This window comes from Taudactylus pleione, unplaced genomic scaffold (assembly GCF_031769625.1).
Source record: "Taudactylus pleione unplaced genomic scaffold, aTauple2 ptg000828l, whole genome shotgun sequence".
Taxonomy (NCBI): domain Eukaryota; kingdom Metazoa; phylum Chordata; class Amphibia; order Anura; family Myobatrachidae; genus Taudactylus; species Taudactylus pleione.
In genome coordinates, this window is record NW_028285230.1 from 3,291,821 (window position 1) to 3,308,546 (window position 16,726).

Below are 16,726 nucleotides of genomic sequence, written 5' to 3' on the forward strand. Positions count from 1 at the left end.
GGGGGGGGGGGGGGGGGTTAATCCCTTGTGGATTTATGGTAATGTATATAGCAAAGGTGTAACAGGGTGATCTACCAACAACAAATCACACAATTTCTGAGAGATTACTTTCTCATCAACAGCTTGACACAATCTGCCACCTGGATCTTTTTTAAATACCCTACCCGGGTCATCTGACAACAACCTGTAGACCTTCTCGTCCTTCAACTGCCGCTCAATTTCCTCCTTCTATGTGGTAAGGTCCTGAATTACAATTGCTCCGCCCTTATCTGCCGGGCGAAACACAATATCCGAGTATGAAGCCACATCATTCAATGCTTGGAATTCACTACTACCTGTAGATAAATTGCTACAATCTTTATTACGTTGAGGAATCAAAGGTAACACAGAACATTCCACCTCTTGTTCAAGTAACCGAGAGAAGGTCTTAATAGAGGCATTACTGCTCACTGGTTCAAACATAGCCCTCCTAACATTGAAATGTTCATGAAGACGTAGTTGCCTATTCAAACGGTACTTTTTCACCTCCCATTGCATGCTGTCAAACCTAGTAGTAGGGACAAACGAAAGTCTGCGGTTGAGGACCTTATTTTCTAATTCTGTGAGGGAGTGGGATGACAAATTAAGTATTGTCTCCTCCTGGACCGGGGTGGTCTGCCGGCCCTGCCTCTCACCCTGCCCCCCTCGCCTTGTATACCTCCTCTTAGATCTATAATTGATCCGCGAATCTGCGTGTCTAAAGGGACACTCTGGCTGGAACCCAATGCAATGTCAGAGTCACTAGTGGAGATTATATCCTGTGAAGTGTCTGAGTTAGGGCGAAAACGGTGATATACCTTACGAGAAGGGCGTCGTTCTCTATTAACACCGCCAATCCACTGATAAAGTCGATTTTGTTCATAATCGGCATTCACATTCGCCAACTTGACTTTTTTAAACTGTATAAGATCTCTTTTATATAGGGCAGTCTGACCGCTTAGCTTCTCACACCAGTTATTCCCAACATCAGCTTCAACAGTGGCTTTAAATTTAAGCTCAAAATCAGTGATCTTATCCCGAATGCAATTAAGTTCTCTTCCAGCCTCTTCAATTACTAAAATCATCAGATCATAACTGCATTTATTTAGGATCGCAATCCAACATTTACAGAAACTTGCATTAAAGCGACCGATTGTTGGACAATTCCGAACTCTAAAACCTTGTGGAATGCGTTTCTCCTTAAAATAATCACTTAGTGTGACCCCATGATAGAAATAGTCAAGTTCGCGTTGTTTCAATTTAAGCCATTCCCTATATAGTTGTTCAATTGATTTTGCATCTACATCATCACATAACTGTTCTTTAACTAGGATCGAGGCCACTTCTGATTCACTGAAAGACAGGGTATCTCCCTGTGTTAAAAGTGCTAAATTGACAGTCTCTGCAGTTACGTCATCCATGGTATGAAAATTAATGGTGTAAAATCCATACCATACACACACTGATGCAACACGGTACTGGGACTAGTAATTTTCAATATATGGGTGCCACTGCCCAGGACCTCCACTACCAGCAAAGATGGACGTCCAAATATACAAATATAGTCCAGGCGGCACTCACGTGTATAAGTCAAACAAAAATCCGGTGCCCTCCGTTAGGGAAACAAGCAGGATCGCAAAACACAGCGTGTAATTGGCGGCACTCAGATATAAATATCACTCAGAAGCCAGGATATGCCAACATTTCGATGGTTCGTAAACCCAAGGGACATACCCATGTTTGTTATTAAGGTATTATGGGCCTGATTCAGACCCACTCGCGAGCGGCTGTCCGCTCGCAAGTGGGTCGATGTTCTGGACTGAGCATGCGCACGACGGAGGGAGCTCCGTCGTGCGCATGCGCCAGACGCGACGAGCGAAGGAAAGTCCTTCGCTCGTTGTGTCCGATCAAAGGGGGCGTGCTGTCAATGTTGATTGACAGCACGCCCCCTTTGGTAGGCGTGCCGGGGGCGTGCCTCCCTGACCGGGGCGTTCCCACGGGAACGCCTCCCGTCAAAAGCCGGCCCACTGACATCACTAGTGATGTCAGTGGGAGTGATTTTGGCTCTGATAGAGCCAAAATCACTCCGGAGCTTGCGGTTGAAAACCTCAACCGCAGGCTCCGGCTCGCAATTTCGATGGTCGCGATGGTCTCGACCATCGCGGCCATCAAAATGCACGCTCGTATAGCCTGTGGGTGGTGACCCACAGCTATACGAGCGTCCAGAAGGACGCTCCATTTTCATGGAGGCCGGCCCTCATTCAGAGCGTGCGCTCTGCTCAGAGCGTACGGCTCTGAATGAGGGCCTATGTGCATTTTCTGTTTGATCTGTATCGGCTCTATGCTGCAGTTACTATGTATCCATGTCCATTTTGATTAATCCATGTCCATTTTGATTCATTATATTTGCCGTGGTGGCAATAGTGCAGCCTATATATTTAATGGTGCTTTGGATTATATCTGGATTTCAGGGTATGTCCCTTGGGTTTACGAATGATATGTATATTTAATATTCTAAGTATTTTTCATGTTTGTTAAGGTATTATGTGCATTTTCTGTTTGATCTGTATCGGCTCTATGCTGCAGTTACTATGTATCCATGTTGTATTACATTGTTTTTATGGTTGTCCTGGCGATGGGCGCAGGTCCGTGACATCATAGTTGGGTGTCCCGGTTCCAGCGTTGGAACCAGCGGACGTTACACATGGTGGTGGGGTATTTAAGGTGAGTGTATTTTGTCATTTGTTATCCCTGATGACGATGGAATAAAGGAACCATCAAAATGTTGGCATATACTGGCTTCTGAGTGATATTTATATCCGAGTGCCGACGATTACATGCTGTATTTTGGGCTCCTGCTTGTTTCCCTAATGGAGGGCACCGGAGCTTTGTTTGAATTATACACGTTGAGTGCCGCCTGGACTGTATTTGTATATATATATATATATTATGACACAGTTGGGATAGGGGTCCCTCTCCTGGGTAGGTGGACTCCCTCTTTACACACACAGCAGCCGGAGAAACAGGACACAATTCTGGGGTTCTCGTGCAAGCTGGTCAGAGCCATTAATTGTACAACATCAATAATCAAATACACAAAACATAAAATAAATCCTAACCCATCTGGGCTCTAACTAGACAGTAAGTTCCCTCACTAACAGAACACTAAAAATAAGTTCACGTCCACAGTACCTTCGGGTTTGTAGCAAACAGTGTCTCAGAGCAAGCTAACCTGCGGGCCTGCTCTCCCAGGTATGAGACACTCGGCCACAACTAAAGCCAGCTTTTATCAGCCATTTCCAGGTGCAAGCCCTAATGAGCCTGCTACCAGGCTGAAAGGCCCAACACCTGGAGTGGCCTGTGGATGGAGCCTTCCTTCTCCTCACATCCACACACCCAGGACCCATTCCGGCTTTTCACAAAAGCCGACATTTCTAGTCTGCTTTGTCCAACAGACTTCTCCTGGGGGTTTTAAAACACATAGGACAGGAATCTGGGACAGATATAGAAGCCATTCCACACTTCTCCAGTGCTTCTATCACTATATATATATATATATATATATATTTATATACACAAAAATGAAGACGGCGGTACTCATAGGACTTAGAACAAACTGAAGCACTAGCTCAGCTTAATTCAGACGTTTCAATCTTCTATTTGAGATTTTCCTCAGGGACCTCAAATAAGAGATTGAAACGTCGGAATTAAGCTGACCTAGTGCTTCAGTTTGTTCTAAGTCCTATGAGTGCCACCGTCTTCATCTTTGTATTGTCGGTGTGAGCGTCATACCCGCAAAGGCAAGTAAACCACATTTACTGGTTTATAAGGAGTGCTGGTCGATTGGATTGATATATATATATAATGTGATTGACTGATGGGCAACCAGTGTGCTATAAAAGTGCTACTGCATAAATAAATAAAGCCTGATGAGCAGAAAAATACATATAAACATGCACAGTAAAATAGATTAATACTGTATAAATAAATTAATATATCCTAATGAGCATGGAAATATATAGAAAGTGCAACGGTGAAATAAGTAAACAATATTTGTAATTTATTCTAAGAATAGATAAAAACACATATACACACACAACAGATAAAAATTATGGAAGAATTGCTAATACAAAGATGGACAATAAATAAGTAAAAAATAAATAAAGAGACTAGGTAGCGATGAATTGATAAAAAAGGAGGGTATCAGCTTATCTGAATAAAAGAGGAGTCAAAGTTCATAAGGTAAGAGACTGCCACTCAGTCTCTTACCCTATGAACTTTGACTCCTCTTTTAAATACCGGCGCCGGAATCCCGACAGCGTCATAATCCCAGCTCCAGGATCCCGACCGCCGGTAAGGTAAGTAGGGGAGGGTTAGGGTTAGGCACTAATGGGGAGGGTTAGGTTTAGGGTGCGGGGTGGGGGAGGTTAGATTTAGGCACTAAGGGGGAAAGTTAGGTTCAGGCACCAGGGAGGGAGGGTTAGGGGAGGGGTACAGGTTATGGTTAGGAGTACTTGCCTACGGGTGTCGAGATTCTGACTGCAAGGATGCCACCAGTCAGAATACCAGGATCCCATACCCAGCCCGTTTTAAATATAAGCAAACAGTAATGCCAGGATGCCACCAGACAGAATACCAGGATCCCATACCCAGCCCGTTTTAAATATAAGCAAACAGTAATTTAAACACCATCTACAGGGTGCAAGAAGGTACTGCACCTAATGATTTTTTTTTTTTAATCTATTTTGGAAATCTAATCATTGTTAAATAATGCACATGACAGTAACATAGAGGGTACACATATATACACATATATGCTGAAGGTGGTGGTATAATGGATACATACCTAACATCGGTGTATTATCAGATTTAGGCATAATGTTATTCAGGATCAGCAGAAGCACAGAGAACCCCAAGATGACATTGATTTTGAAGGCAAGTCTCTCCCCATACGAACTAATCAACATACTGGCCATGTCCAGAAAAAGGAAGAGACAGGCTGGGATGATGAGGTTGACTATGTAGATTATAGGCTCTCTTTGTATGGAAATCTGAAGAGCAAAAGGGAAAGATGGCTGTAAATATTTAAAATGCAGCTCACGATTAACATTAATCTTCATAGCCTGGACCGAAATACCAACACGCCACAAAATACTGCACACTATAGTGCCAGCCCCATTATAACCTTAACCTGAATGAAAGTGTTGGCCTAACACATGCCACAGGTTTGGCCCCTATTCTTCACCCTCATGGGGGAGATGTATGTTTATGTGCTTAACGTTCGGTACTTGCCAGGACCTGGTTCACCCATTATCGCAGGTCCTGACACCAGATGTATTATATAAGTTGATTTGCCGAAGAGGGAGAGTGTTAATATACATATGTCCGGCACTTGCAAGGAACTGCGTAAGCTCCGGTTAGAAATCCCCAGCGGCATGCGCAGATGTCTGAAAGAAAAGACCTTTATTATATTATGTATGCACAGTACAGAACCGACAGTCAGTTACAGTGCTGTGTAAGTGCGGACACAGCACAAAATCCATAGCTGTATTTGTTGAAACCGTCAGTGCCACTAAACGTTCATAATTTCCGACTCCTCACTGGTGCTCTACCTAGGTATAGTGACACATAATGCCCCTGTCATTTTGATTACTTGTAAAAATGCAGGGAAGCAGTAAGTGCAGCACATAACATGCGCAGTTAATGATTTTACACCTAACACCCGTTCATACATCTCCACCCATGTTACTTGTCACCACCAGCAAATACCCAACCCCACCCTGCTAGTATCTCGGCCCCATCAGGACTAGACCCAGAACTCCATAACCTGGACTGACTGCAATAGGCATAACACTGGGAGAGCGTATAAATCAACATGGAACCAAACCATAAAGCTGGGTACACACTGAGGGCCTAATTCAGACCCGCTCGCGAGCGAAGGACGCTCGCAAGCGGGTCGATGGTGCCCGAATGCACATGCGCACGACGGAGGGAGTTCCGTCGTGCGCATGCGCGAGACCCGGCGAGCGACGAGGAGTCCGTCGCTCGGGGTCTCGCACCAAAGGGGGCGTGCTGTCGATGGTGAGTGACAGCGCGCCCCCTTTGGTGGGCGTGCCGGGGGCGTGGCTGCCAGACGGAGGTGTTCCCATGGGAACGCCTACCGTCTGGGTCCGGCCCAATCGCACAGGCAGAGCTGCCCACCAGCACACATCTCCAGAAAGTGTATTAAAACATTGGTACATCGAGGACAATCGGAAGCGATCGCAGCGCTTGTGGTTGCCTTACCCTACCGCAAGCACTGCGAGGACTTCAGTGTAAAAAACAGGCATGTGACGTGTACTATGACGCTGCGTGTTTATTATGCACGCCTCTAAAACGGCGTTGAAACACTCAGGCACGCCTGCGTTCGCACCTCCACTCCCCCGTTATTAGTCTCCTGCCCCTGTTACCACCCACAAACGGCCTCTCCTGTCACTCATTTCACTGGGCTGTCTTTGCTGGGCGAGCGAGCGAGCGGCCTGCGATCGCACAGAGTAGTTCGCACACGCGCACAACGAAGCGCGCGCATGCGCGTACGCAAACCATTGGGCCACTTGCGAGTGCACAGCGCTAGCGAGAGACTCTGAATGAGGTCCTAAGTTTTTAGAGGAGAGAATTTCTGTCAGCATATGTAAATGAATGTTAGTAGGAGTTGGAGATTAGATATGTGCGCAGAACTCCATATTTTGGTTTTGGTTCTAAATCATATTCGTATTTTGGTTTTGGCAAAACCACCCTCAAGTGTTTTAGTACGGTTTTGGATTTCTTAAAAATGTTATAAAAATAGCTAAAATCAAATATCTTAGAACCGTTTTTTGTTCCTATAGTATTAACATCAGTCATTTCCGACCGCCTCACAGCACCTGAATTCACGAAGGAGAGACTTACATGTAATCCAAAATATGCAAGATCCGTTTTTTAAATCCGAGTTCTGAACTTGCCGAGAAGAGCTGAGTCGGGTCCGGCCCCACTGACATCAGTAGTGATGTCAGTGGGAGTGATTTTGGCTCTGATAGAGCCAAAATCACTCCAGGGCTTGCGGCAGCGAGACCCTACCGCAGGGTCTCGTCGCAAGCCCGATGGTTGCGATGGTCTTGACCATCGCAACCATCATCATGGACGCTCGCTATAGCTGTGGGTGGTAACACAAAAGTGAATATATTCTGAATGGTACAGTTTCAGTAGGTCAGAGTAAAGTATTAACAAAGGAACATAAATGCCTGATCGTCAGTAGACGGCAGAGTGCGATGTCCCGCAGTGCTGTGATAGTTAGTTGGCATGCGTATAGAATGATGAAGTCAGTAGTTAGTGGTGAAAAACAGGGGATATGCACGATCCAATAAAGTGCACAGGTGGGATATAGAAAAATGTTAAAAAGGTTGAAGAAAAGTTACCAGGAATAGTTACTGTAAATGAAGAGTGAGGTAGAAACAGAACAGGGGGGAGGACAGAGTGTGAACTGTCAGCTGGGGTGGTATGCCGGCTTCCCTGCAGTGTGGGCCTGCGAACGACGTGCCTGATGTGGCCATATCGTTGGGCACACTGGGCTGCCTGGGTGTCGGCTGGTCGTTCAGTCTGGCCACGACTTTCCTTTTGTGGGTTAGTCACGGGGGGGACCGTTCCTTCTTTCTAGCTGGTGGTGCTGGGACCGCTGGCCTGCGTTCCTCCTTCGCTTCCAGGTAGGCGTCCAGAAATCCCGGTCACGTGACACCGGGGGCTGGGGCTGCTGGATGGTACTTGTCGTATCCTGCTCGTGTGATCAGAGATTGTGGGTGTGTCCCAAAGCTTTTCGGCCAGGTTGGACTCTAATTCTTCTCGGAAACACAAACTGTTCCAAGCTGGGACTAGTGCTACTCAGAACCCCAAAGTGATCCAAGCTGGGATTCGTGCTACTCGGAACCCCAAAGTGATCCAAGCCGGGACTCATGCTACTCTGAGCCACAAAGTGATCCAAGCCGGGCCTCATGCTACTCAGAACCCCAAAGTGATCTAAGCCGGGACTCCATTCTACTTGGAACCTCAAAGTGGTCCAAGCCAGCACTCGGTGCGACTCGGAATCCCAAAGTGATCCAAGTTGGGATTCGCTTCTACTCTAAGCCACAAAATGATTCAAGCCTGGACTCCGTTCTACTTGGGACCACAAAGTGATCAAAGCCAGGACTCGGTTCCACTTGGAACCACAAATTCATCCAAGCCAGGACTCGGTTCTACTTGGGACCACAAAGTGATCAAAGCCAGGACTCGGTGCGACTCTGAATCCCAAAGTGATCAAAGCCAGGACTCGGGAAGACTCAGAATCCCAAAGTGATCCAAGCCAGCACTCGGTTCTGTTTGGAACCACAAACTCATCCAAGCCAGGACTCGGTTCTACTTGGAACCACAAATTCATCCAAGCCAAGACTCGGTTCTACTTGGAACCACAAATTCATCCAAGCCAGGACTCGGTTCGACGGTTTTCAGCAAAACCAAACCGCTCATTTCTAATTTCTATCTGCCAACAAAAGCATTCACAATGATAAGACAGGCTGAATTCATTGATATATTTGACCCCACAGGGGAGACATTGTATGATAAGGACGACCGTGCAAACGCCAGAAATTTAGAAATGTAGTATAATGGTCTGATCATCTAATTTTGCTTCATGTTGTTGATAACACAAATAGGCTTGGTTTGACATATGTATTTAATTATTGATACACCATATGTTTGGTGGACTCAGGGTGGAGATAGGATAAAGAAGCTTTCAAGTAAAGGATGACTGGAATTTCTTTTGGCCAGAAGGACCTGCTACTGGTTAAGCTCCATCTCCCATGGCATGTCCTAGGACTAGACGGAAATATTAAGGTAAAGGAGCAGCTTAGCCCAAGGATGGCATATTGAGAGAGGAGGGGGCCCATGTGCAGTCTCCATCCGGGGCCCCCTCCTCTCTCCCCAGCAGTGCACTGAGCACAGCAGACTAAGGGCATTAGAGTAGACTCTAGTGCTATGCCAGAGTCCACTGCACATGTGCAAATCATCGGGGAATTTCCCAGTGATTTCCCTACTGCGCCTGCGTTAAACGCTGTGAAAATGGCCGCCGCTGCCATTTTTCAGGCGATTTGCCGAAGTGGGACTCCGGAGAGGTAAGTATTTAATAAATGGGTGCAGGGTGTGCGGTGTGGGGCCCCCTGGACCCAGGGGCCCGTGTTCACATATTATAGATACGCCCCTGCACAGCAGGTTCATGGACTTAGCGTGAAAGTTCTGCTTGCCCATCTTACGGAGCTTTATATACACAGATCAAGTGCCCCAAAGAGGTGAAGAGTCATTTGTAAAGATCACTTTTGATGCTTCTAAACTGAAGGGGAAATTATACACATAGCCAAGTGTCAGCTGCATTCTGCATAGGTCCCTTAGCTGAAGCTAAGCCGAGACATCTGGCAGCCATTTGTTGACAACACCATTGGTCAGGGGTCTTCAAGCTTGGCCCTTCAGCTCCTGTGGAACTACACATCCCAGCATGCACTGCCATAGTTTTAGCATGCTGTTATATCAAAAAGGTGGCAGCGCATGCTGGCATGTGTAGTTCCACAGCAGCTGGAGGGCCAAGGTTGAAGACCCCTGCCATAGATGATCTGGTTATTTCACTTCTCGGATGGTTCTCAAGTGAAAGATAAATGTAGAATAATTCAGCATCTATAGTATTGCCAGAAATTAAAGGCAATTGGTGGGGCTCGGTCTTATTTGCATTGGAGAAATCTAAATATCTTGGATACTGCCAGTACCAGCACTCTTAAGCTAGGTATACACTGGCAGATATATTGGTAGATCAATTGATCGGCCAATATATCTGGTGCCCGTCGGCCAGTGTGTACCAGCGATATGTCTGTGAACGACGTAGTTCACAGACATATCGCGTCTGCTGTGCTGCACAGCCGATGGCAGATATATCTCCACATCTGCCGCCCGTACACATGCAGCAGAGGCCGCGGGGAGGGGGGCGGATACGCCCCCAGCCGGCCGGCGGGACCCACGGCCAGAAGCAGATGATAGCCGTTCAGTGTGTATGAACGACCGTCATCTACAGATATATCTACAGATCACTCGATCTGAAAATATATCTTTGCAGTGTGTATCCAGCATAATACATCACTGGCCTGCCCCCAACACTCAGCAGGCTACTAATTGCTGGACTTCCCAATTAGAATTTTTAACAGGACCCAGCTGGGCTCAGCCTCAGGCTAGAGATGACATAACACCTCTCAGGTGTTGTCGTTAAACTCCAGCACTGATGACTCATACAGGGTATTTCCCATCAGCCAGCCACTATAAAAACCTGCTCAGTGCATACTTCAGTGCCTGAGTATCAGTTGTGTTTTCATAGATGCTCCTGCTTAAGAACTATACTTTCCAGTATAGTTTGCTTCCAGTGTTATTTCAACTTCGGTGTTCGGTCTCATCGACAGCAGCACATCCCTACCATCAGCAGTGATTCCAGGCAGAGTCCTCATACCAGCTATGTACTCTGTTGCTTTCACGGTGGGAACCAACTAAAGTACACTGAGCCGCAATCTGTGTCCTCACTAAGTTCATATACTCTTGCAGCGATCCCTGGTGAAGTCCGGTGGGGGTCTTAGACACTGTGTCAGTGTATTTGGCTTTGCTAATTTTACCTGTTTGTATTTATGATATATGTGTATGTGAATACTCTGATACACTTGCTGTCTGGTTTTGTGCTCCAGGGTTACTGCATCTACTCGTGTATCTCATTGCACACCGTGCTGTACAAACAGTGCCAACATATCGGTGCCTCGCAATGCATACTACGTGCTGTTCAAACAGTCCCAACACCTCCGTGTATCTCATTACATGCCATGCACAGTTCAAATCTTTTTATTTGTAGCAGCGGGTGATGAACATAAATCATTGTAGTCAGACATTGCAAAGAATACTGGTTATGTACAAAAAACTTTTTTGCACTATATAACTGTATATATCTAGACATTTTTACCCCAACTTAGCCTACTGGGCTTAAGTGGAACTGATGGAGTCTCTAATACTCTTTTTTACATCTGTAGTTTCAAAGTGATTGATGTTGTGAGAACTGACGGGAAGAAATTACGAGGTTCCCGGGGTATCTTTTTCTATTATGAAAGTAGTAGGGGTCCTTATTTTGTGGAACTGTTACACTGTGTCATATTATTGACCACTTACCCATTCCATGGAAGCAGGGTGCCATATTGTGCACATACCCGCATTCATGGAAGGTTGTGTGGATTTTTTCCATTCATTAGCAATCTGGAAGGGTGGCTGTGTTGCAAATGTGATGGATTAGTGTATCAGAGGACTTATTAAGTGATATGATTAGTTGGGTTAGGGGGTTCTTTGGGGACTTGTATTTTGGCTGTCCTGGCAATCAGAGCTAATATGTTATCCCAACATCGGCATTTTGTCCTCATAGTTTAACACTTACATCCCTGGTTTATGGTAAATGTTTCACCTCGTATATGACTTGGCTGTATCCTTTGTCTGAAAAACCAAATGTCAGATTTCGCACAGTGACGTTAATCAGCTTCCAGTCTCCTTTACTGACAAACACTTCTTGTGACTTTCTATTGACTTCCGATGAGTTGGAGAGTTGCAGCATGATCAGATCCTTCACTGGAGGAACAGAAAATATCTTGTTAGTCAAATTCAGATTACAGACCATAACAGTCAGGGCCCATGTTGGCAACTTTGAGATGATGGTGACCGTTTTCCTATTGAATTTTTACTCCTAGGCTCAGCATATATCTAACATAATGGTCATACATGGTCTATACAAAACAGATGTAATTAAGGCTAGTGGAAGGCTGGTGATTAGCAAGCCACAGACCAATGATGCATCTTACCCAAATATAAGGACACTTTTTAACATACCTTCATTTATCACAAATAAGACGTAAATGGGAAACTCAGAGCAAAATACATGAGTGTCACAACTTTCGGATGGATTGTGGATGCAACCCGTATGCAGGGAATTGGCTAGACCTATTCCTGAGGCGTGGAGTCTAATGTGCCGGCGGTGTTCACCAGGGACCATCGCAAGAAGGTATGGACTTGGCTGCGTCCGACACACAGGTCGCGGCCCTCAGGTTAGATTTCCCTATACAGGTGCTGGTGTGCTTTGGACAGAGTGCAGGAGACTTTAGCGTAGTCGACAAGCCGGGTCAAAACCAAACAGACGAGACGGTACCAGGGAGCAGGCGAACACAGGTCACAGGGAATAGCCGAGGTCAGAACCAGATATCAGCGCAGAACCAGGGGTCAGACAGAATCGGAGTCACAAACAAAGCCAAGGTCAAATTGATAATCAGGATATGCACGGAACGCTGGAGTATGGTAATGAGCCTATACTCTGGCACTGGAGTGTTCACAAAGTCCCCCTTATATAGGCAGCTATCCTAGTCACTTCCTGTGACATCACTAAAAGGGCGTGTATGGCCCTTTAAATCCTAAACAGGTCGGCGCGTGTGCCTGTAGGGTGAGAGTTTCTAGAATTGGAGATGTTGCCCATAGCAACCAATCAGATTCTAGCTATTATCTTCTAGAACGGGTGGGGAACCTTTTTTCTGCCGAGGGCCATTTTGAGATATATAACATTATTTGCGTGCCTGGTTTAGGCCATGCCCCTTCCGCGTGATGTCAAATGGGGTGGGGCCACAATCGCCGGTGATTACAGCAATGTCCGGAGCATCCAGAGGATGCTCCAGGTGGCACTGCTGCATAGATTCTGGCTGCAGTGTGCCATTCTAGGCACCCTGCTAGCCAAATGAGCAGGGCCATCTTAACGTATGGTCATACTGGGCAGCTGCCCAGGGCCACACAATTCTAGGGGCCTTTGAGCAGGGACAGGCTGGGCTGGGGGGCATCTACATGGAGTGTGTGGCCTCTTGCTCTGTGCATAGGGCAACCAGCTGAGGGGCATGCAGAGAAATATTTCCCGGGCGCTCTGATTGTAAATTACACACAATCAGTGTGGCTAGACAGTATTCTCTACCTGCCTCCCAGCCTGCAGCCACAGATCCAGATTTAGGGGGTGGGGGCACCGGTGGCACACCCCCTGGGCCCCCCTCTCTTTAAACACACATGCAGCAAAGAGCAGGAACTGCACTGCGAGCTGGAGAAGAGAAGAGGGAGGTGGAGTGCGTAATCCTCTCTTTTCATCATCATTATGTTTAAACATTGGTACTTTCAAGTAAATCAATCTAAAGGTTAAATTTTATTGGCCGTTTACATTTCTATTGCTATGAATGGGTGGGTAGGGGCCTCACTGCATTGCATAGCCCAGGGCCTACAATGCTGTTAAGACGGCCCTTTAAATGAGGCTAGCAGAAAAAAGCTCTGAGGGCCAGACCAAATCATACAGGAGGTTCCCCGTCCCTGTTCTAGAAGGTACTAGTTAAATGTTAAGTAGAATCTGATTGGTTGCTATGGGCAACATCTCCATTTCTAAAAACTCTCACTTTAGTAAATATACCTCCAAAGGCCCCCATACACTGTGCGATATGCACCTTGCGATGCGATGGCCAATCTGATGGCCGAAATATCAAACGGTTCCCACACACCGAGCAATCGGGTGGCCGACCGCCCGATATGCCGACTCCCCCCTCCCCCACCCGTATAGCGCTACATGGGATAGTACATCGCATCCCCATATCAATATCAAATTAACATGCAGTAAGATCTGGAGGTGCGATGTAAAACCCCACGGGAGCGCGCACTGGCCGATATAACCGCACACGGAACGATATAGCAGAGATATCGTTCCAATCCATCAGATCGGCTACTATATCGCACCGTGTATGGGAGCCTTTAAGAGAGTAAGAAGGCCGGGCATCACAACTACATGGTTGCAAGGATATCTCAATGAGTGTGGTGACAACAGGAGAATGTCACATCAGGACATACAGTATATGTCAAAAGGGAAAGAGACCATTTTATATTTCACAAGTGTGTCATTTAAATATAAGTCTAATCCTTTTAGCAAACATATTTGCAAAATATTATTACGCTAGTTATTTTTACTCTTGGGGGTAAATTTACTAAGATGGGAGTTCTATTTAAGAAGCGATGTTGCCCATAGCAACCAATAAGATTCTACTTCTCATTTATCTAGCTCCTTCTAGAAGATATTACCTGGTATTTCATTGATTGCTATGGGCAACATCACTTCTTAAATAGAACTCCCATCTTAGTATATTTACCCCTTGGACTCCCCACTGCAATCTCAATTAGTTTTATGCTGTTGTTTTAATACGCGCTTCACATCCATCCTCCTGAACATTAGGTGCAATTATAACTAGTGCCCCCAAACCAGGCTTGTCTACCCTCCCGATTTGGCCAGGAGCCTCCCGATTTTCGGGTGCCGCTCCAGGCCCCCCGAAAAGGCAGGCAATCCTCCCGACATTCCCCAACCCTCCGGGCCTCCCCCCAGAATACACTAGAAATCCCCACAGCGGGGGGGCCGGTGACGTGATTCGCGCTTAATCGCGTCATCGTGGCCCCGCCCCCTGCTTCACAGTGCCAAAAATAACGGCATTGTGAAGAGGGGGCAGGGCCACGATGATGCAGTCGCGCGGCCCCACCCCCAACGTGTCACATCTGGCCGGACACGCCCCCCGCTGTTAGCCGACAATTAGCTCCCTCCCGGAAGGAGGGGGCTTATTGTCGGCATGTATGTGTATAAGTCGTTAAATGTATTGCACAGTATGTTGGTGCTGGAGGTGGTCAGTCCACACGTGGTACAGCTTAGTCAGGCCTTAGGTTTATTGAACCAGGTAGAGCAACAAGTAACATAAGACACAAGGATATAACAGGTGTGCAATTAATAGTACTGATAAAACCTGGAGTGTTAGGGTATTGCATGGAGTAGTAGTGTGCCAGGCATTTAGGTGGTTGGCACCCCGGTGTAAGGTAGCGCCATGCCCCATTAAAGCGGTGGGGATACGCTGTACTTGTGGGGCCCTAGTAGGCACTGCAGGGCTGCTGTCATAGAGGTGTCTCAGTGATGAGTCCATATACAGAGAACGCCATGGAGGAAGGACTGGGGGCACAACAAGGGGGAACTACTATTAGGGGCACTACAAGGTGCGCATGTGCAATAAGGCATATCAGAGGTCAGGCCTGCTAGAGATACCCTGGGAGTGTGGCATTGGGTAGGATGTCACCACTCAGTGCCCCACTCCCAGCGCCAGCAGCAGATGCCACCCCTGACTTCACCTGTTCTATACAAGTTAAGAAGTTGAGGCAGGTGGGGGCTGATGAGTGGGGTGCATGGAAAGGTGGCACTTTGTGACGTTGGGTGGCTTTGGGTGCCTCTGGATATATGAGGTCTCTTATTTGGAAATCCAATACCCAGAAAGGTCATAATACCAGAAAGGAAACAACAAGAAAATATCGCTGATGCTGAGAGAGTCCGACATGGACACATGCATTTTGCCGCTGTCGCGGCTGTGTCTTTATGCTAATGCTGTGGCCGATTCCGCCAACCGCGGTCCAGGACAGTGGTTTCAAGTCAGTGTAGCACTACACCGTAGCAAACACACCGGCGCCGGGTAGTACACTTGTACTACCCAGTGGTGGTGTGTTTGTTTTAGCAGCCAATGAGAGTCAGATAGACTCTCTGGCTGGCTGCTGCACTTCCGGCTCTCACAGTGGGTGATGGGAGAGACGTCATGACGTCTATCCCATAGTGCCGAGAGGGAGGACGGAGGAGCAGACGGCAGCAGGCGCAGGAGCGGGGGTTCAGGTAAGTGTTGTGGGTTTTTTTTCTGTGTATGTTCTGTAAGGGGCACTGCATAGGGGGGACCACTACTGGGGGCACTGTATAAAGGGCACTACATAGGGGGGACCACTACTGGGGACACTGTATAAGGGGCACTACTGGGGGCACTGTATAAGGGACACTACTGAGGGCACTGTCCAGTATAAGAGTGCACTACTGGGTCACTGTATAAGGGGCACTACTGGAAGCACTGTATAAGGGGCACTGCATAGGGGGAACCACTACTGGGGACACTGTATAAAGGGCACTACTGAGGGCACTGTATAATGGGCACTGCATAGGGGGGACCACTACTGGGGACACTGTATAAAGGGCACTGTATAACTGGCACTACTGAGGGCACTGTATAAGGGACACTACTGAGGGCACTGTCCAGTATAAGAGTGCACTACTGGGTCACTGTATAAGGGGCACTACTGGAAGCACTGTATAAGGGGCACTGCATAGGGGGAACCACTACTGGGGACACCTCACATGGAGGCCCACTACTGGGGGCACTGCATAGGGGGGGACCACTACTGGGGTCACTATATAAGGGGCACTACTGAGGGCACTGCATAGGGGGACCACTACTGGGGCCCCTGTGTCAGGGGCACTACTGGGGGCACTGTATAACTGACAAGACTGGGGGCACTGTATAAGGGGCACTGCATAAGGGTGACTACTGGGGGCACTGCATAAGGGTGCACTACTGGGGTACTGTATATGGGTGCACTACTGGGAGCACTGAATAAGGGGCACTACTGGAAGCACTGAATAAGGGGCACTGCATAGGGGGGACCACTACTGGGAGAACTATATAAGGGGCACTGCATATGGGGGACCACTACTGGAGCACTGCATAGGAGGAACCACTATAAGGGG

General features: G+C 47.2%; 1 protein-coding gene across 1 annotated transcript in view; it reads right to left on the bottom strand.

The window, feature by feature from the left end:
• Positions 1-16,726, bottom strand: part of LOC148474610 (5-hydroxytryptamine receptor 3A-like) — a 54,856-nt gene that overhangs the window by 18,043 nt on the left and 20,087 nt on the right. Inside the window, exons 6-7 of the mRNA XM_088458355.1 lie at positions 11,537-11,697; positions 4,865-5,069 (exon numbers count right to left, since the gene is read on the bottom strand). Of these exons, the coding sequence (XP_088314481.1) occupies positions 4,865-5,069; positions 11,537-11,697 (366 nt within the window). The remainder of the gene's footprint in view (positions 1-4,864; positions 5,070-11,536; positions 11,698-16,726) is intronic.